The sequence below is a fragment of the Colletotrichum truncatum genome (genome assembly GCF_014235925.2).
Source record: "Colletotrichum truncatum strain CMES1059 chromosome Unknown Contig_0014, whole genome shotgun sequence".
NCBI classification, from domain to species: Eukaryota; Fungi; Ascomycota; class Sordariomycetes; order Glomerellales; family Glomerellaceae; genus Colletotrichum; species Colletotrichum truncatum.
In genome coordinates this window covers 126,990-148,080 of record NW_027222411.1, presented here as the reverse complement: position 1 = coordinate 148,080, position 21,091 = coordinate 126,990, and the positions used below count along the sequence as shown (strand labels likewise).

The 21,091-nt window shown below is 48.6% G+C and overlaps 6 protein-coding genes across 6 annotated transcripts; 4 read left to right on the top strand and 2 right to left on the bottom strand.

Moving 5' to 3' along the window:
* Nucleotides 1-5,166: 5,166 nt before the first annotated feature.
* Nucleotides 5,167-6,688, top strand: CTRU02_215226 (uncharacterized protein; the record flags this gene model as incomplete). Its single annotated transcript, XM_070206411.1, has 6 exons — nt 5,167-5,382; nt 5,421-5,655; nt 5,706-5,846; nt 5,913-6,030; nt 6,099-6,194; nt 6,262-6,688. 6 exons carry the CDS (start codon nt 5,167-5,169, stop codon nt 6,686-6,688), a joined length of 1,233 nt encoding a protein of 410 aa, XP_070059902.1.
* Nucleotides 6,689-8,657: 1,969 nt separating this feature from the next.
* CTRU02_215225 (uncharacterized protein) lies at nt 8,658-8,903 on the top strand (the record flags this gene model as incomplete). The annotated part of the gene is made up of 1 exon (XM_036730504.1): nt 8,658-8,903. One exon carries the CDS (start codon nt 8,658-8,660, stop codon nt 8,901-8,903), a length of 246 nt encoding a protein of 81 aa, XP_036577747.1.
* Nucleotides 8,904-9,032: 129 nt separating this feature from the next.
* On the bottom strand, nt 9,033-9,902 carry CTRU02_215224 (uncharacterized protein; the record flags this gene model as incomplete). Its single annotated transcript, XM_036730503.1, has 1 exon — nt 9,033-9,902. The coding sequence occupies one exon, from the start codon at nt 9,900-9,902 to the stop codon at nt 9,033-9,035; it is 870 nt and encodes a 289-aa protein (XP_036577746.1).
* Nucleotides 9,903-12,405: 2,503 nt separating this feature from the next.
* On the bottom strand, nt 12,406-13,445 carry CTRU02_215223 (hscarg protein; the record flags this gene model as incomplete). The annotated part of the gene is made up of 2 exons (XM_036730502.1): nt 12,406-13,185; nt 13,272-13,445. 2 exons carry the CDS (start codon nt 13,443-13,445, stop codon nt 12,406-12,408), a joined length of 954 nt encoding a protein of 317 aa, XP_036577745.1.
* A 797-nt stretch (nt 13,446-14,242) lies between these two features.
* On the top strand, nt 14,243-15,283 carry CTRU02_215222 (aryl-alcohol dehydrogenase aad14; the record flags this gene model as incomplete). Its single annotated transcript, XM_036730501.1, has 1 exon — nt 14,243-15,283. One exon carries the CDS (start codon nt 14,243-14,245, stop codon nt 15,281-15,283), a length of 1,041 nt encoding a protein of 346 aa, XP_036577744.1.
* Nucleotides 15,284-15,384: 101 nt separating this feature from the next.
* Nucleotides 15,385-16,614, top strand: CTRU02_215221 (Ulp1 protease family protein; the record flags this gene model as incomplete). Its single annotated transcript, XM_070206410.1, has 2 exons — nt 15,385-15,801; nt 16,132-16,614. The coding sequence occupies 2 exons, from the start codon at nt 15,385-15,387 to the stop codon at nt 16,612-16,614; spliced, it is 900 nt and encodes a 299-aa protein (XP_070059901.1).
* Between the last annotated feature and the right edge of the window lie 4,477 nt (nt 16,615-21,091).

The window sequence follows — 21,091 nt, the reverse complement described above, 5'->3', positions numbered from 1 at the left end:
TTTCTCATCCCTCCACTTACAAACCCAGTAGCTAGATGGATTATCTGGGCTGCATTTCGAATCTAAGAAGTATAAACTGCCCCGGCAGCATATTCAGTCACCGTTATGAAGACTATCAACATGTCCTGGGAGAACAAGACAGCTGACTCACTGGACAACTCTACACACCTGATTCGCATCTTTCAGTGGGCCAAATAGCGAGACTTACCGCAGCTGGCCTTACCCACTTAAACCAAGTCCTGTGGGTCCGTTTTGCTCTCCAACTGAAAGATGGAGATGGTGGGAAGCCTAACATTGACGGCCTGGGATAGAAAGATGAAGATGCCGTAGCTCCATATTACAAGAGAGCTATAGCCATGGTTAAACTGACCGGTTGCCGAGTCTCAATTCGAGGCAGTGCTATCAGTTTGGCCGACACTTCTATACTTACGCAGCTTGTCCGCTAGTTTGTTCTAGAGATTAAAGGATGACAAGCTTCGATGGGAGACTGTAGGGAAGTTTGCTGACCGGACTCCTAACTTGAAGTAGGCCTATGATATCGTGGTAAACACGCGAAAGATACGAAAGAGTCGGCTCTAATCCGACTTACCCAGGTAGCTAGTCAGCGAGCTGCATTAGTAGAGTAAACTTTAATCTAGCAAAGCAAAGAGCAAAACAGTGAGTCTCCTAGTAAATAGATTCTCGGCCACCACAATGACTTCGAGCTGCCTGCACCATCAGATACACGTATTTATGAAGGTACCATGTTATCTGTTCCGATGAGCGCTGCTTCGTGCAATTTTTCATTCCAATTCGGCATACAAGGGGTGAACCAAGCTCAAACTTAGGCCACTTAGCCAGTGTGCTGAGATCAGCGCCCAAGCTACCCAAGGGTAAGTCAGACCTTCCCCACGCAGAACGAACAAGACAGATGAGCAGAGCGTCGCGATCGGTTCCAGACAATTGTTGTTGGCGGTTATCTTGCCAAGAATGATTTCTGCAGGGGAAATAATGACCAGCCAGCCCGGACTCAACTGACACCCCAAAATGACCGTTTTGATCGAACCGGTGCATTGGTCTTCATTTCCAATAAGGAATAGATCCACGGACGGTTTGGTAAATGGTTCACAGGCACTGCATACAACCCGGGCTGCGTGAATTATGGCGACATATGTCACAAAATCCCAGTTTATGCCACGGGTCGCAAGAGCGGATTTATCATACCAACAGAGGCAGCCCATGCCTAAGACGACCAAAATGTTGGCGAGGAGAGCAGCAGGACCGAGCTTCGAGATATTGCGGATTGAGACAAGGGGCACAAAGATGATGATCTGGAGGGCGATGAGAAAGGCTGAGTCAATGGGTTTCGCGCCGTTAGTGACGGTGTCAAGGAAGGAGAACAACTGTGAAAATACTGCGTTGCCACCAAGACATCGAGCTATCCTGAGGGTCATGGTCCTGGGGGACCAGCTCCGTTCAGCCGGACCATGGCCGAATACCACCATCTGGCGAGGTCAATGCCCACTCTTGCTTGATCTGTTTGATTGAGTTCTTAGGAATTTATCTGCTTTCCAGAAGACTCTGATGACTTACATCAGCTCTGGCGTTATGATCATGAGTTCCTGGGACCAGAGGTCGAGTATGTTGGTGTAAATTCGAGGATAACGGAAATTCCACCACCTATCGCTGTCTATTACTAGAGCTGGTTGGCGAACGCTAGACTAGGGGAGTACCCTGTGAATGCCTCCTCTGTTGAGACCGCCTCTGTGGAGCTGCTCGATTGCGTGGCTTCTCAGATCTTCAAACTGCTGGCTGAACCTGATGTGGACCCTAACAATCGGGTCCAGATGCTAACACCGTTGACGTTGACTGCACTCTATGTAGAGTAAGGAGGTGCTTTGGGGTGGAAAGACATTGTCCTGGGATACTCTGACAACTGAGACCTACGACATCACACTGGTGCTCGGGTTCCAAGTTTTAAGTCAAACAGGGCCGATTCCACTCCTCATCGAGTCGAACCCACATCGAAGCCAGAGCGAAAAGCAGGGAAACCGAGACGCCCACCCGCACCGCAGTCAAGCTCCTGCCGGCCATTCTGCCTTAGGGCTGATGGCTTCATGCAGATGAGCAGATTGTTACAACTACTTCCCCTTCCAGATGCACGGAGCTGCTGTGTCGGAATTGCTCTTGTACACGGCCATTACGAGTCGAATGCAAACTCAAAAGCAGCAAAGAGTGCGATTTGTCCCACTACTTCCGAAGGAGGCAGTCCAGGCGGACCAAGGCTCGGAACTTGACCTTACAAAAATGCTGGTAAAGCAATATACTCATCCACCACCAAGGCTACTGAATCCGATGCGTTCCAGGTGTCTACCGCTAATAACCGATCAGTCCTGATCACCTACTTTGTAGCTGTTAAGATCCATAAAGCCGAGATCATTCACGAGATTTGCGTATGTGTGAATTCCGAGGGATATCACAAGCTTAGTTTTCTACTTCTGCTCGACTCATCCAGACCGTGGTCATTTGATGCGCGTATCAATATCATACAGGCAGGTGTCTAAATTAGTAACGTCAGTTTGGTGGACAAGGTGATGAAGTTTCAGAGACTCTCCATAGTGTCTGCCACACCACAACGCTTGAATGGTCATCGAGGGTTTGACAGAGGACCCGGAGGTCAGACGGATGTGCTCAGAAAGGTTGACTCATTAATCCCCCCGAACTTCGTCCTTGACTCGAGTAGCTTCACATGTGAACTGCATGGCCTTGAGAGCATTGGTTACTCCTCCGGTCCTGAAGTTCACGGGTGACTAGTCTTTCCAAGAGTGTTGAGGACATCTGACACGGCCTCTCAGGAATCAGACATTGAGGACGAGAGATGATGTGTCCCCTGGCTCATTATCACCACTATAATTCTCTTTAATTTAATCAAACAGTGCCCCCCCAGACACCTTGCAGGAACACTCGGCCTAGGCACTGATGACAACAGTAACACAAAACAAACCAAACGCATGAATATTCAAACAGACGGCACGAATCAACGGGAACTAGATGTTGGAGGCTATGGCGGTAGTTCTTCACATTTCTTGGGGCCTAACCCAGCTTGGCTGGGATGTCGTCCTGCCTGACGGGTGATCCCATTACTAGACAATATTATCATCACTTTAAGTCGTTTTACATCCAAGCTACAGTAGGGACGGGCCTCCATCCTTTTGTTATGTAGGAAGAAGATTCATCACTTAATGAGAGTCCATTTGAAGCACTTGCCGCCGGATATCCGGTGCCAGCGTGCCAGCGTGCCAGCGTGCCAGCTCTGAAGGACTTCCAGTTTGATCGCCGGATTGTCCGCCGAGACGTTGAGCACTCAGCACCGATCGAAGACGTCATCACCTGTGCAGCACATGCCAGATTTAGCTGGTTTTGGTGGTTTCGCAACACATAATATACTTAGTTCGACACACTCTGTGAACCTACCGAGATGTCAGGGCAGATTTCATCATAGTTATGCCAGCCACAGATATTTATACTTATGTCCCCCGGTTGAAATCAGGGGGTGTTTCATGGACCTGATCCTCGCGCAAGAGTTTCAACCCGACAGAAGATTACCGGCTCCAGCGTCTGGTCGGTGGAAGTCACCAAGAAGGCATGTATGAGTCAACCTTGAATGCAAATAGTCAACTTTTAGATTGCAGGGCCGAACTGTTCCTTATGCTGAATGAGCTGGATCGCTTTAATAAGGAGTACCTATTGACCTTCAACTACTGCCATGTCCACGAGGAGATCCTGTCACTGTGGTTGAATGAGGTGTGTGATGGGCTGTCTGACCCCAAGATCTGCACAGGAATATTGGCACAGTCATCAGGAGGCTGGTTTTCTGTCCAACAGGTTCCTCTGAAAAGCTGCAGCTCAGCAGTAGTGGTGAGTGCAATGGTACTTCTGGCTAACTAAGTCAAAAATTTGATTGGTATGGCTATCATTTGGTTGGGGTCTGTGGGCTAAATTGATGCATCCATCTGCCTCAAAACTAGGGCGACAAAGATCACTCGGGCTGCAGGTTTGCATAGTGGTTAAGTTAAAACAGGTCAAGCATACGCTAGTTATGGATCGCCCAAGAGGTGAGTCTTATATTCCATGTTGCTTTCAGAGAATAATAATCCCTGGGCGCCAAATGTCATTAGTTTTGCTGCTGGGTGGAATTTCCTTTGTCATTACAGCGGCTAGTAAAGTCCTAATTGGATTCAGCATCTTAGCAGTTCAATAGGGAAATCGATTTACGTCAAATTCTGTCGAACTAAGTCATGGTTCGTTTTAGTGACCGATAAGACAACGGCGAGAAGCTTATACAAACTCACAAGTTTACCAAAAGGAGGGACTCACGACCGAGAATAGATATTAGGTATAAATAACCGCTCGTGGTCATGTATGGTTATCCCGAGATAGTGGTACTGACTCGGGATGCGACAAGCTTTCTAAAATTGTTAGGATGAAACATTGGTTTAACACGGATATGTGATTAAACCGTATTTTACATTAGACCGAGCCCAAGACCATCCTACTTGACGAGCTGCTTCAGGACCAAAATCGCCTTTTATAGGCTAGTTGTTTTTATTTTCAAGCAAGAAATGGAGTTTCTATTCTTCAGAGGGTAGGTTTGTTCCACGTCCGCTCTAATAGCCTAGCAATCGTGAGTTAGGCAAGCCAGTTTGGCACGATGAACAGACAGCAGTTGAAAAAGTATGTGGCACAGCGAGTGGCAAACGGCAGCGGAATAACAAATTTTCGAGAACTTTAGACTCAGATCTACTTTTTTGTACAAGTTGAAGCCTAAACGGCTGACTCGTAACCTCATGATGGCATTGGGCCACAACTCACGGCAAACAGGTTACAAAAAGCAATAATATCTTTCAATTCCTTCATGCCGCCGCAAAGCCGCAGTATGAAAGTGAGTTAACTAAGATAATACATGCTGCTTTTTCAATCAGGGACATACTTGGGTAAGAAATCATCCTCGGTGCTCTATGAACGACTTGGGTCTACCCCATAATAAATTTCCCCGCCTTCCAACAACCTCGTCTATTTCCCTTCAGGCTGTGACGTTCTGAGGTTGATCGTCCTTGTTCTGCCTCCTCCTAGACACTTTTCCCCACAGATACCAGGTCTCCTTCCGGAAGAAATGCAAGGACAAGAATGAGTAGCGGGAATGGAACCCTTAGCTCACCACTGGATCCTAATTGGGCCGCCGAGAGCAACACCGCGCGCATCATTGCTGTTGTTACCGCGATCCACTTGCTGGCACTCACGAGCGTCGGTTTGCGGTTATATGTGAGGCTATGGGTTATAAAGTCACCGTGGTGGGATGATTGGACGATCATTTTGGCTTCGGTGAGTGTGCATTCCTCGACCCTGCATCTCGTTGGGACTGGCGTTGACGGGGTTAGTAGCTGTGTGCTGCCGGAGGTTGGGTGGTCTTTCTCATCCAAGCAAACCATGGTCTAGGAAAACACTTCTTGACAATCAACAAAAAACATGATTACGTGGTATACCAGAAAGCTGGATTTTGGCAATCCATTATTTCCGCCGGCGGCGCTTTCATGTGGTTGAAAGTATCCATTGCTCTTAGCCTACTTCGTTTAACCGACAGTAATTGGTACAAGGGCGCGTTACGGGCAACAATCGGTGAGTTCTAATACTCAGTCAGCACATTAAGCTGAAACTAAAGCGGCCAGCTTTCACTGTAGTCTACTGCGTTGGGGGCATGTTTCCTTTCTTCCTCCACTGTCGACCCATGTCCGGCTTTTGGGATAAGAGCATCAACCCCAAGTGCGCGGACAGGAATGTTTTAGACCAATTCGGCGTTGTGAACACAGGTGCGGCAGCTCCAGAGACAATGTTACCAAAAACTTCTGCATGCATGCTGCTAATGTCACCCTTAGGACTAAATATCCTGACCGACATTGTATTAGCTGCGCTTCCTGTTCCAATAATCATGAAACTTCAAATGAAACGCAGAATCCGGGCTTATGTAATTGGAATTTTAAGTCTGGGATATTTGTAAGTATCAGAACAGAAAAGTACTATGCAATGAGCAGGACTCCGTAGAACTGACTTAAATCTCATAGCGCCGTCGCCATCGGCATCGTCAAGGCTGTCTACCAGATTAACGCCCACAACAACCATGACTCAACCTTCAACCAAAGCGTGCAGTTTTGGGGTTTGTGAGTGCACCGGATTCCTCTTCACCAGGCGACATTTATGCTTACGCATATTCATCATGCTACTTAGCCTACAACTACAATTGGGCATCATTGCAGCATGTGCTCCAACTTTGAAGCCTCTATTAAGGACCATACGCCATTGTTTACAACGCAGAAGCCATGTGCTCAAAGATTACAGCAGCCAATTAAGAAGTAAATGGGAATCTGCTAGAGGTTTTACCTCTAGTAAGTATAGTGGTCGTAGCCACCACGACACGCAGCGTGATAGGCATCATCATGAGCTCCAAAACTGGACTGTTGCCTCCGGTGGCAACCATCACAGCCTCGGTATTGCCAGAGGCGAGACAAGTGTTACTGCTACATCACAAAGCCGGGATGCAGATGAGTTAACAGGTCAAGGCTCGATGCTGAAGGGTAGCAGGCCCGAGAGAGTGAGGGGCATCATCAAGGCTACGGAGGTCATTGTCGAACACAGTGTCCGGTCAAAGGTCTAACTTGACGTCGAAAATGAAATACTCTAGCGTTTTTCAGTGAACCGCCTCGACATTGTCCGATTGTAGCATTTTTACATAAACTTTCATTTTTTTTAGACTGTTCTCCTGTCCATGAGATCACTGCTATTACCAAAAGACACAGTATTATTAAATAAAAGCATATTGACAATCCCACTTATTTTCTTCTACAGGGCTACTCTAGTCCAACCCTGTTCCCTGAAATGCGGAAGGAATAGACCTTGGGTACACCATAAGGTCGGTTAAAGTCCAACTAAGATACCATGGCGTATTCCCAAGTAGGTACTTGAAGCATCGTATTGAGGCGGCGGAATTGGACATCATGTTTGTCTGCCATGACTTCCCAATCACTTTGGCTTTCTTGATGTAAGAATGTATCCCAACGTGGTCGTCCTCTTCGAGCTTCACACCCTTCAGGCCAAAGAATGGGCACAGGACCCGCCATCTCTTCCTCCAGCTCGGTGGGCCACAGGCTTCCGCCCTTTGTGGGCTTCGCCCTTTGTGGGCTTCGCCCTTTGTGGGCTTCGCCCTTCTGTAAGCACCGCGGCTCTGTGAGCTATTTGTATATGGTCTGTCGGGCGAGAATATCCAAACTCGGATTTCTCCAGGAAAGTTGCTTGCTTTTTACCATGTTGAGGAATGAATAGTCAGCCCATTCCCCCTGAATTTCTAGGAGGAGACCTAGAGCTGAGACCCCTCACATAGCCATCCACATAATCTTATAAGCGGGTATCAAGCACACTAATTTCACTCGGGTAATATCGAGAAAAGTAACAAACGGCGCTTACTATGATAGTTAACAGATCAAAATTTCATGGCTAGTCCCAGTAATTGGGAACCGCGAGCGACTGAACGGGTTTGAAAGACGGACCCTGGCTAATAAATCGCACCAAAGGGGCGGTGGCTTTGCTCCCAGGCAACAGGCCGCAAATCCCGAGAATTTCCGTCCCACATGTTTGAGCCTTAGAGCCATCCGCAAGCGCGGTAGTGTGATGTCAAGTATCCACAGATTATGGGGAGAGGCATAAGCCGTCATCAGATGAGCTCCAACAAGAGAACTTTTGGCACGCTAGGCTACGGTACCTGTTTCTAGTCCACAGGCAGCCTGGTCGATAACACAGAGGGTTGAAGACAGTTCACGGTACATGCTATAGTCTTGTTTCCGTTTCTTGACGGCGGGGGGGTAGAGCAGGCACCATAGAAACATATATTTGTATCCGATGCAGTGATAAAAACCATGCATGTCCACTATTACCGGCTTATATGGAAAACAAGTATATAGAAGTAGGCCAAGAGCTTGTGCTGCGCAACTCGGCACCTATCAAATGCCGAAAGTTACCTGTTACTTGTCTACGCATATGCAGACGTGGATGGAAGCTCCCTTGTGTATTAAGATCGAAAGCAGGGTTATAAAAAACATCCAGCATATCTCGCAAGATAGGCAACCAAAGTAACGTGATGCACGACTACATCCCTTGACGACAAGGGTACTCGAGAAGGATTCTTGGCATCGCGGGCCGCTAATCGGCTACTCGGCTTATAAAGCGGAGCTCTTCCAACAAGGGAAAAGAAGCTCGTGCGAATGAGTGGAGAAGGACGCCCGATGACCCATTTCTAAGAGATACTTATGGTCGCTAGTCCGAACCACTATGGTCCCCTTCTGTTGACGACTTTCGGATCAAACAAACTCGAACAAACCAGACCACAGTAAATCAAAAATGTCTTTCACGGAGCTCTATAGATATTTTTGTTTCTCCGACCAGTTTGAATGCGCTAACAAAGATTTGGTTGATAATTGTATGCGTCGATTTCCTCATTCATGGTTACCCTTTACCAAACTCGAGCATATACTAACAGCAAGGCGATAGTTCTCTTTGGCACTTCATGCATCTCTCTTTTCTATTTGATTCATCTCGTACTCCGAGTTGGGAGCCGAGCTAGAATAACCAGTATGCATTGTTCAAAGGCCCCCACTCAATCACCAGCGGAAACTAAATTGATATTAGCTATATGGCTGGCAGTTGCGTTTATCCAGTCTGTTCTACTGTTTTCCCGGGGCAACCAGGAGAGTCTGAGCACTGAAGCAAAACAACGACTATTGTTTCTATGGGCAGTTCAGATACTATGTTGTTTGATTGTATTTTTGTGGTCTTTTCAGGACCTTCCAGTAAATATCTCACCAAACAAGAGAAAATGAGCAAGATTGAGTGTAGATAGTGGGAGAGAGATATTTACAAATGGTGACAGAAATTTTTGTGTGTCATTCTTGAACCAGCTTCCCTCCAATTCTTCTCACCCAAGTCTCAAAGATTATGAGACTTTACCTTTAGAGGAAGCGAGCCATCTGACCGCAAGAGTCGACGGTCTCGTAGTTGAGACCAAAGTTGACCGTCTCGGGAATGATTCGGAAGTAAAAGTTGGCAGAGTGCCCGGTCTCGACGAAGCCGATGAGATCATGCATGTTGCAGCAGTTGGCACGAGTGTTCCAGTACGTTGCCAGCCTCTGGGACATCTGGATCTGGTGAGCGCGGGTGAGCTTGGACTGGAGACGGGTGGTGTAGGCAATCTTGAATCCCGGGGCCGTGGCGCGCTTCTCCATGCGCTTGGTGATGTGCTCATCGTTGAAGGGCAGGTAGATGTGTCCCTCGCCGCCGCCAAAGTCGTAGACGTCCATGCTGAGTGTTGTGTTGAGGTAGTTGAGGCCCTGCACGCTCGCAACCGATTCCGGAACGCGCTCTGCGCTGTCGTAGCGCGCCAGGAGATGAGGCGTGGCGTCGGTGATGGACTCAAACGTCGCACCATCGCTGGACAGCTCGCGGGTAAGGAAGTCGACGAGCGACTCGACGGTTTCGCCGTCACGGGCCGAGATAGCGCCGGATCGCTGCAGGATCAGGAAAATGCTGGCCACGGCCGCCGCAATGGCACCGGCAAGCTCGTCGCATTGGTTCCCATGCACGCGTCTGCAGACGTAGAGCGCCGTAAGACCGCCGGTGCTGGCGTACACAACAACTTCGCTGCTTGTGCCAATCTTTTCAAGAACGGTGTCCAAAGTTGAACACTCGGCACGCGTCTCAAGGGGCGAGGCAGGACTCATGTCCGATAGGCGAATATCCAAGGACTTGGCATCAGCCGGAGCACCGAGAGGGTGGGCGACGGCGGCACCCAGCAAAACGCTGAGAACGGACAAGAGAAGCATGGTGGCAGACTTGAGGGGGTGTCGATGAGAGTAGTTGTCGAGTGCGTAATTAATGAGTTGTCCTGTTAGAGCTCCCAAATTAACACCACAAACGAGGGCTTTTATACTATTCCTTATATCGTTTACCAACCACAATGATGTTCTTAGTAATAATCTCAAAGTAGTTGTCACATAAGCTTTTCCCCAGATTGCTTGCTTTTCGTGTTAGGTCCACACTTCTTAGGCAGATACGGAACCACCGTTTTCGCTAACTAGGTTGTCTGCAAGAACAGTGGGTTATCCGGCTACATCATGGATAAGACCCAATTCTTGTCAACGCGAAGGATTGAGTTGATGCCGCCTACCCGAAGCTTTCCCCCTAAAGACTTTGATCAGAGCCCGCAGCCCCAGAAAAAGGTCAACTTTGTGCCGACTTGGCAAGCTTCGTTCGCTTTAAAGTGACTGAGATAGTCCAATTGTTTGGTGTCGTTCTACAAAAGTCCCTTTATCCATACCATCCAGACTATCCTGTCCCCGACAGAGGCCGATCTGGAATCATTCGTTCCCACCGGGAGTGTTACTGTCAGCTTATTGTGGAATTCCTCACCAGCAGTGCGTTACCGCTTCAGGCGATAATGAAATGAACTGATGCCTATCTGGCGTGAAAAGATATTTTCATCACGGAATTATAATGATTGCTCGGCCTGGACGGCTCGTTGTGCCTTGGTTCAGAACCTGATGTCCAATGATTGGACGGGATCCAGTGAGAGTGAGAACGCCAGATCTAAAACTCGAGCGTCATCGCCGAGTGCCCTTCGGTTTCTTTTCGCGGTCAACTCCAAGTAAAGGTTGAAATGATGAACGAGCTTCCGGCCTACGACATTGACCCCCTGACAAAACCTCAGAATACCAAGTACAATTTCCAGATGGCAAAAGAACATTTTATAGCGAATAATTATAGATGACCAGTGGCCTGAATTTATTGGAACTCGTGAGCTGATTCTTATTATCTGAATTCTAAATGAACCCAGCCGTCTCTTAATAGTCCTCATTTCAAGATAGTTGATCGCGCCCAACATTAGCATTCCTACCCAAAAGATCGTGGGCCTATTTGTTCCTCGAGACTTTTCATGAACAGAACTGGAATTGAGAGACTGAGAAACTTCGTCAAGTTGCCATGATGGTACTCGATCTGTGCCTTGACTTCTGAGTCCTGTGGGTGGGCTTAATGATATTCCCAGGGTACGACGATCTCTCAAGACTTCTACCAGCCGTGTTTCTGCAGTCTTCGAGTTGTTTCAGAATGGTCGAAGAGTATTTTCGCTTTGCAACTCTAGGACCATCCACGAACAGGATTCCCTTGAAAGTAGCGTTAAGCTTGCACGCAGACCACCAGAAGCTGTTCACGTCGTAATATTGCTAGCTGAGACTCGCTGCTGTTGAATGCAGTCTTTGCGCTCTTGAATTTTGAAGTGCTTCGACGTCCGAGAGTTTTCTTCACTGTTCTTTAAAGCGTGAACGAGTAATTCCAATCCCATAATAGGGGCTTGTGATTATTTCGGAACTAAATCAATCTCACCACAGACTCTGATCGCCCAGCTAAACGACTATGCTTTAAAGCCTTCGGAAACCATTCTGAGTTGGCCTTGGTATTGAATACCGTATATGTACTGATTTTTCAATGAAGAGGACGAGCATAGCCAAGACGGCCATGTCTACTCGGATTTGACTGAGCCCAGTAGGCCCACTCCCAGTGGCTGAAGTTCGAGATAGCTGCTCTGACTCATCCTTCATGCCAGACCACGTGAAAAAGCTCGGTAGAACCAACATCTCTGAGAAAATGCTGGTATACTTTCGGTCTCACACTACTTTTTCTCCTCGGCAGCCGACATGCCTCAGATACCTGCAGATTTCTGCATTCACGTTTATACCCCTGTTCTGGTCATGTTCGGCGCTGCATGAAGCAGGAACGTTAGGTGTACCACACAATATTTAGTAGAGATATTAATATGGTATAGGGTGAATAAACCTCAAGATAAACGAGAGAAAAGCTAACCGCAGTGACATTAGCAACTATTAGACTAACACTACTTATTACTTAGTAGATGCTGGGATGAGTCTTGGTGGGCAACCACAATGCAGTTAATTATCTCCCCTAGCAATGCCCAACTACAAAGCCACAACCACCTTCCATCGAACTCCAATTATTCCTCGTCCCAAGCACATAGAGACCTGCCAGCCGGTTTGGGATATATATTGTGCCTCTAGGGCTGTAGATTCTGGAAAAATCAACGCACTTTGCGGACTAGCATCTTCGTGCCTAGCGTGTTCGTCACAAATAGTAAATTACAGCTCGTTACTCAGGCCACGTTCTGATATTACATTTCAAGACTGTGAGAACGATCCAGCAATAATCGGGCACCAATTAAGCCAAACCAGCAAGTTTAACCATGGTCCGTATAGGCTACAAGAATTGCAAATGCCATTGCATAGGAATTATAGCTTGCAGCAAATCTCCCAAACCTTATTTCAAACCCTTATAAGCCGGACTCTTCCTGATGTGTTGCTCCCAACTTGTGAGATCGTCCTCTAGGATCCGTTGGGTCAACTCATAACTTTCTCCAACAAAGTAGCCGTACTCGGCAATGAGCTTCATGTTGTCAATCATGGTTTCTTTCATCAATCCTGGGCCTTGAACGAAAGAACCCCATGAATCATAATCCAGCTCATGCCAGCCTGCGCCCTTACCAGCCTCGGGAAACGCTCTCTTGAATGTCGTGATGATCTCATCACCGGTAACATCGCCTGAGGTACCTAGTATGTGCTTGCCGACAACGTCATTCCAGTGCCTAATGATGGCCTTGACAAATTTGCCAGTATCTGCAGTATCGAAGAGGGCGATTGGACGATCTGCACCAAACGGCAGAGCAATAGCATACGCCCCGTCATGAGCTGGAGATGGCTGCAACAGGCGCGCTGAGTAATTAGTCATGAAGCTGCCAGGCAGGAAAAATGCTGCTGGAATACCAATGCTTCGCACGTACTCCTCTATCCGAGCTTTAGTGTCGAAATTGTATACGTAGGTCAGAGTTCCATTTGTCAGTTTCTGGACGTACGGGAGAGAAGACCAGATATACTGGGCCACCCCGGCTTCCTTCGCTGCATCGGCCAAATTTTTTCCCTGCTGCAGCTCAAGCTCGATGTCGGACTGCCCCCAGTCCGTATTTCCAGTGGTGGTCATGGAGAAAACGGCGGTTGAGCCCTTCATGGCTTCTAACAGAGATTTCTTATTGTTTGCGTCGGCCTGTGACGGTCAAAATTAGCCTCGGAGCAGGCGGGCGAGAAGGCGATACACAACGGCGCCTCGTTCTGGGACAAACAATAACATACAATGACGACTTCGATGCCTTCAGCAGCAAGCTTCTGGGCTCCATCGGAAGTGGCATCCCGGGTGACTGCGCGAACCGTCCATTCTGATTTAAGTTTGGGATCATGCGTGAACGTCCTAACGACACTACCGCCTTGGGAGCCGGTGGCGCCAAAGACTGTAATAACTTTTGCCATGGTGATGATTGGTAAAAAAGAATGATAATGTAAATTAGGTGTTGCTTTGAGTCGTAGGTCGAAGATGATGGGCTTGCTTTTGGATCATCCGGCTGGCGGTAGGGTGTGCGACCCCTTGATAATTTAATATTGCCGCAGGAATCCAGTGCGAGGTCGGATAAGTTTAATAATTGACACTTACAAATCGAAGTATCACACAGCTCAATAACATGGTTCTTCCGGAGATAGGAATTGGTAACGCCTCAATCACCTCGTACCACCGTGGAGAGATGCGGACTTTTCCGTCGATGAGAGGATGTTTTTCACCAAAAGGTAGTATCATTTCTTGGCGAAGGGTGCCCCTACCCCTTTTTAAAACCATTTCGGATCCGCACTAGACAGGCATCAGGGGACGGACTAGCGAAAATCGTCATTTTGAGTTTCCAGCTAAGTCGAGTATGTAGGGCTGGAATCAAGGAAATAAAAGGGCATATATTCTGTTCGGTCGAATGTGCCTCTTAACTCCGGTATCATAGAGCCCAGAGGTGGAGACACCAGCCGACGTGACTAGATGGAACTGTTTATAAGTAGCGACAAAAGTTGTACTTCTACGTATTGGAGCCTTCTATTAATCCTATACTTATTCTCCTCCGCCTTAAAAAGAAAAGAGAGAAAGAACGAAAAAGAATTACACCCTCCACACTAAAGCTGTTCAAAATGGACTTTACCCCACCCCCCGAGCCCAAGACCGAACTCGGTCGCTATCGCGTTCTGTCTAGCACAGCCGGGTCCGTGTTTCCCCCCTTGTGCTCGGCGCTATGTCCATTGGGCAGGCCTGGGGGTCAATGATGGGTTCCATGAATGAGGAGGAGTCATTCAAGCTTCTGGATGCATATGTGGACGCTGGAGGAAACTTTATCGACACCGCCAACAACTATCAGGATGAGGAGTCAGAGAAATACATTGGTAAATGGATTGCTGCGCGGGGCAATCGAGACCTCTTATTTCTTGCCACCAAATTCACCAATTCCTACCGCACACACGATCTCGGACAGGGGCGTACCGTCAATTATGGAGGCAACCATAAGAAGTCATTGAAGCTATCTGTCGCCGATTCCCTTCACAAGCTGAAGACTGATTACATCGACCTTTTGTATGTTCATTGGTGGGATTGGACTACTTCCATTGAAGAACTGATGGATTCTCTCCATATTCTCGTGGAGCAAGGCAAAGTACTATATCTAGGCATCTCAGACACACCAGCCTGGGTTGTTTCTGCCGCTAATACTTATGCGAAAGCCCATGGTAAAACGCCTTTCTCGGTTTACCAGGGTCGCTGGAATCTTATGTTGCGCGATTTCGAGAGGGACATCATCCCCATGGCTCGCCATTTTGGCATGGCCCTATGCCCTTGGGACGTCCTAGGTGGCGGCCAACTGCAGACGGCCAAACAACTCGAGGCTCGCAAACAGATCGGCGACAAAGGCCGTGGCAGTAATCAGAGCGAAGAGGCGCGCCGGGTCAGCGCGGCCTTGGAGAAGGTTGCTGCTGAGCACAACACGGAGAGCATCCAGCAAATTGCACTCGCATACGTTATGCAGAAAACGAGAAACGTGTTTCCGCTTGTTGGTGGTCGAAAGATCGAGCATCTGCAAGACAACATCAAGGCTTTGAGTATTCGCCTAACGGACGAACAGATCGGATACATCGAAAGCATAAAAGATTTCGACATCGGATTTCCGTTGGATTTTATTGGCGACGATCCTAAAGAAACTGGCAGACAGAACCCCATTATGGAAGTACTTGTTGGTGCAAAGATCGCTTGGCAGCAAGCTGCGAAGCCAATTGGACATGTTTAAGCCGGGTCATACTATTCTGTTCAATAAGTCTATTAGAGAAGGTATTTATTCAGTATATCTATATCGCTACGAACAGTGAATCCAAGAACCTGAATCAGCCTATGACTCTACGGCCAGACCTCAAGCTGCTAGCACAAGCCGCTCCCCGATTAGCCCCCGGTCAGTGGTTGAATAACGTCGTAATCAACACTGTCATCAGCCGCCTTGTTTCGCCCACCACTGCGGTAATCAACTCTTACACAATTCAAGCTCGCGCATCCGCCCGCCGAGACTCATATCTGCGCCGCACCGTAACAGCCGCGCAACAAGTCTTGATTCCAATCAATAAGAGCGGGAATCATTGGGTTCTGTATGCCTTCAATCGGGCTGATATGACTCTCACAAAATACGATAGTCTGCGACGCCAGGATGCTTCGTCTACGGCTGACGATCCGACATCCAAGGACGTCTCCAGAATGCTGAGTGTTGCCTTTGGTTTGCAAGACCACAAGTCCGTTGGGGCACGGATTGACCAAACTGTAAGAACTGCCCCCATTCCCATCCCGCCAAGATGTGTGTGTTAATACTGATCGGCATTGCAGTATGCCCGATAAACAAACTCGTCGGACTGCGGGGTCCACGTGTTACGAAACGCTCGATGTCTTGCCGCGAGCGAATCGTTGAACGTTGCAAACATGTCTGCATTGGAACGTCTCTGCCTCCGCCACGAACTGTGCACGTCGTCAGGTGCATCGATCCCGCCCGCTGCTGTTCACGAGACCTGGGAGCCCATGTTCAACGACCTTAGCTCCATCCCGCCTCGATGCAAGTTCTTGAGCACACATCGCTGAATTCATCATCACCTGCAGCTGCTCGACATGCCTCATAATATCCAGCGGGAGACGTGCTGGGCCACACTGCAAACCCAGGTTCGGCATGCCAAACGCGGCATCCTTGCGTTTCTCATTTCCAGTTTCCACAATGCCCACGAAGCCTGTCTGAACGCCGCAGTTAAGGCAGAGACGCTGCACCGGGAGCAGGCAGCCAAGGACCAGCGGGAAATGGCTGAGTACTACGAAGATCTGCGGAGGCTAGCTCAGCGCCCAATTCCCCGTCTCCTCGGCCAGAGTCCATATACTGATGGTGAGAGAGCCATAGCCGTGTCTATCGCGGGCATGGTGAAAGCTGCAAGCCAGCTCATTGACGAGAAGCGACCCGCGTGGGATGAGGACATGGACGGGCTGGGCTCGTTATCGCTTCACAAAAACGAGTACATCTCGAGCCTGTTTCGGATGTCTGTCGTGCATATTTTGCTTTTGCACAAGACGGTTTCCCGTTTCCACGAGTTATGACATGATTAGGGAGGAAGACATTTATAAGAAGGGCAAGGGTGGAACAAGGAGTTTGGTTTTGTTTACAAGATACCCATGGGCGACCTTAGCATTTAAAGATGACAATGGTACCTATCAGAAGACGGAGTAAGATGGGAAGGCCGAGGTGGCATATTATTGAGAACCTCATATGAACGCAACAGCACAAAGAGACATGATGATTATCAGAACCCTGTCAGACTCAGCACTACCTCGATAGGTGAAGCCAACTTCAGTAGAAGTGAAAGATTGTCTCTACCTAGGCACATCTTGTCCATGTTTTGCTATTAACAACTCGTCTTTAGCATTTCTATTAGACTGCGTAGCTATGAGGGTACATGTGGTTATGGTGTGAGTTAACTTACAACCAGGGAACACATACACTGCCACACACTGCCACACACGCCACACGCCACACGCCACTACGTGGCCGGAGTGGCTGAAGTGGCTAGACCTCCACACTACACAACACCGTTCCTAACCAATGGCATCACAAACCTCTTGACTACCTATGAACCTCACTTTCACAAGTGACAGGATTTTTCATCTGTCCGCCGCCACTTCTAAGGAGATATTTATCCTTCCTTCGTCCTCAGCAATTATATGCATTTCTATTAACATCAAGAACTCCCGGCCGCTCCCAGTGCCTGGCTCGTGGTAAGCAAACCCCGCCCGCTTACATCTTCTCCATACCGAAACTTATAACGCTAGCAAATCCAACCTTCTTCGGTCCGGCTTGGACATTTTTCGCAATCGCTTTTGAGTCAGCATATCTAGGGAGCTACTATCACAAAGCCACCGTCATGTAACAGTCGTCCGTTGGTCAACTCCATGCGGCTCTAGGGATGCAAGCAAGGGATTCGTTGGGAAGCCACTCAGAACTCCCACTCCAAAGGCCCTCCCCCGTCAACAAGTCTCCCTACCACTTGCGGCACTTTGTCACGTTCTCAATCCTCGAGAGACTGGTGCCTTTTGTTGTCTTGCTATCTCCAGTGGCTTCTTGCCACTACGGCCGCTCAACATCCCTTTACCCTCAACACAGCGTCGGCTCGGGGTCAGCGCAAAATTCAAAACAACCAAGTCGACCTCAGCCTCTGGAATGACTGACTGACGAAACAAGGTTCCGGAAGGTTGAATGGTGGGCTGGCTGCTTTTGTTCGGAAGGTAGCGGGTGGGGGAATTAGACAAGCGGGCAGTCGACATCATCATTCACACATTCACCAGGCAGGAAATGAGAATATACACACACCCAGGTCTTACACATCGTTAATAGTCTGAAATCTGATGTGTCCCGGCGAGCGCAGTCAATCGGGCCATTCAAATTCACAATAGATATAATTTCGGCACCATTCCATCTCCGTCCTGCTCAACCTTGCGAAGCACGAAATCCAGCTGCTCCACGTTTCTGACCTTGGCCCTGATGATGGTCTGCTGTTCAGCTGAGAGAGCCTGCCATGTACACGCAGACCGCTGCGACCACTCAATCGGCAACGAGGCCTCATTAGGGGTCAGATCATCCTTACGTGGTCGGCTGAATGCAACCCACCACGGGCACGAAGCCATGTAAAGTTGAGCCAGTATATCCGCCATGAGCGCCTTGACGCGCCGCTTTGCGATTTTTCTTTAGCCCGCAAGGACAATACTCGGGAGTGGTGTTGACCTTGTAAGCTATTCAAACGAAGCTTCAAGTCAATCACAGCTGTCGATATAGAAACCTTCTGGGCTCGTAGCCGGGGCAGGGCAACACATGCGCGGCGAGCAGCGAAACTCCAGAGACTGCAAACTGTGAAAGATACCTGACGGAATATTGTGGCGTGCGACAGGGCTCGGCCGGCTGTGGCTGAATATTTTTGAACTGATGTTGGCGGGGCGTGGGCTACTTCCTGATACGAGACGACAGACCTGTGCCAGACGGCGGACCAAAAGATTTCGGCATCATGAGCGTCGGTGTTGACGCCTGTCATCAACTCCAGGGTCCGGATGAAAGCCTCAATGTCCTTGACCGCCAGTTCCAGACGAACCCTTCGTACATCGACCGCGGACAGGATTCTTGCTAGCTGATCGTGCGCCTCCAGTATCCCATCTGATACGTCGTCGAGTTGACCGAGGTCGAAAGTCGCCACGAGCAGTATGCGTTGCAGGTCAGCAAGTGTGTATATCGTGACTGTAACAAGAAGCTGGCGAGGGCTGTCGAGGGCTGTCGAGGGGATCCGTCTCCCTAACCGGTAGCCCCTTGTCTGGGAGTGGACTACGCAGTGTTTTCTTCGACATGTCCTTTTTCACACCCTGCCCATCATCATGCTCAATATCCGGTCGCTTGATTTGTAACAGGTGGTAGAGGTAGTTTTGCGACGTCCCTAACCAAGCTAAATGGCGTAGAGGAGCCCACCGCGGCAGTCCAGATGGTGGTTCCAAGGCGCCCAGCTGGCAACCAAACTGTCCCCGCGAAACACGGCGTGCCAGATGTATTTTTTGATGATCTCAGGCACGTCTTCAATGGCCGTAGTGGTAAGGATCTTGGGACTTGTCGCTGTCATCGTCTGCATGGAAGATGGGAACTGGGCGATGGGCAGTCACGACACCACAAGTTGGTCGAGGAAGATGGTCGCAGAGAGACTCGGCTCTTAGGATGTGATGAAATCGAAATAGAGGATCCGTAGCTTGTCTGTTGGAGAGAGTTACTGTTCGGCGTGTACGCAGAGAGGGACTTCTTGCGACTTGTGCTGAGTCAATTGCAGCGTCAGCACGAGTACAGAGAAGTCATCGCGAGGGTGTTTGTACTTAGCCGGCAGATAAGGGACTTCCATTACTGTTGTTTCTGCTACTACTGCTGCGCTTGTTTTTGTTGTTGTTATTGTTATAGTTGTTGTTGGCTTTCTTTTTTTTTTTTTTCCAGAAGATGAGATAATGAGAGAAGAATGACTTGGTTACCTTGGGTGTATCCTTTAGAAGATGGATTAGTTTGACTGGAGTGATGTGGGAGAACAATAGCAACCCCTTTCCGATTGTTTGCTGCTACATTCTTCGTATGTTTATATGGTATCTATAAGGTACTATGCGTAAGGCGTTTGCCGCTGTTTGCAATTGAATGTCTTGCGTAGCTTTTTCCTCAGCCTATACCCGAAAACCCACCGATTTCACCCTTCAGTCTTGGGGGTACCAAGGAAAAATCTATATGTCATTAGACACCTTTTCTTCTATTTAATAAGACACACTCTTGAAACTGATAGATCAGATCTCGACGTACTCATCAACCCACCTGCAATGCCGCTCAGAAACGCATTCATCAGCCGATCTACATTTGTCTGGTACGCATCGGCCACGCTGATGTAAGGACACATTAGATATATCACTGATCTTGAGCCCGCTTCACCATTTCTTTAAGCTTCTCATCTTCTTCCTGCTATTCGAAACGTTGTAGCAGGCGCGCATAAAGACTCCACGACAGTTCTGACCTGACCTCTCCCACATGACCGTTCTCTCGCTCTTGGTTGCTCGAGGGGCTAACCTCGTTACAATTCACACAGCTGGCTTTTTCAGTCTCCAACCAAGACGCATGTTAGTACGTAAGGGAAGTACCCGACAGTTTACTAACGACATGTCTGTTCCGTAGTTTCGATTTGCCTCCCCGACATTGAGCGACATCCGAGGCACTACCGGGTGCCTTTTGGAACATTACAGGAGTAAGGCTGCTCTGTCGCAGGCATGGCTGTTATTATGTCGTCCTCTTGCGTTGAAGTCTCGGTTTAGGGTGGTCTTGAAGGTACAACTAGCTAGTGTGAAACCTTTCGAGAGATGAGACGCGCTCAAGGGATAAACGTGGTTAGCAATCATACCCTTGTTCACCACGACCGCCATCAAACCCACCCTCAACGCTATTTGCATCTCCATCCTGGGTTATAACTGCCCCTTTCTCGCCGCACTGTTTCCCATACTCTTCCACTCAACGATTCAAGTGTTGAGAGTTGAAGGTGTTGAAGCTTTGCGACGACTTGAACCATCCTTCGGGTCACGTTTCCTCGTTTTCGGCCGCCTGGGCTAGTAGTGAGCAACTCACCGCGAAGGCTAGGTCCCGATCGGTGATTTTATCCAGGATATTCTGCTCTTCTCTGGTTAGTTGCTTACCTTCTTTTCTCGAAGTGCGGCAGCAACTCGCTGGACGTGTCGGTCTACCTCCTTGTGTGTATTGCGCTGTGTCATAATGACGCCTTTATTCAGGGTGACCTGGAGGACGCCTGTCTCTTCCATATCCATTTTCATGTTGGCTACTTATAGCTGCTGGTTGTTTTTGTTACTCATATGTCCGACAACGTCACGTATGGTGCTGACTCTCTTGGTACAAGTAGCTCCAAGCCTGTGCGAAATGCACCTCGATCACCATATCGATCACCATAATATGCCGGTCTGGAATAGAACAAAACAGAAACGACGTACATTCATGAAGAGCATCAAATTCAAC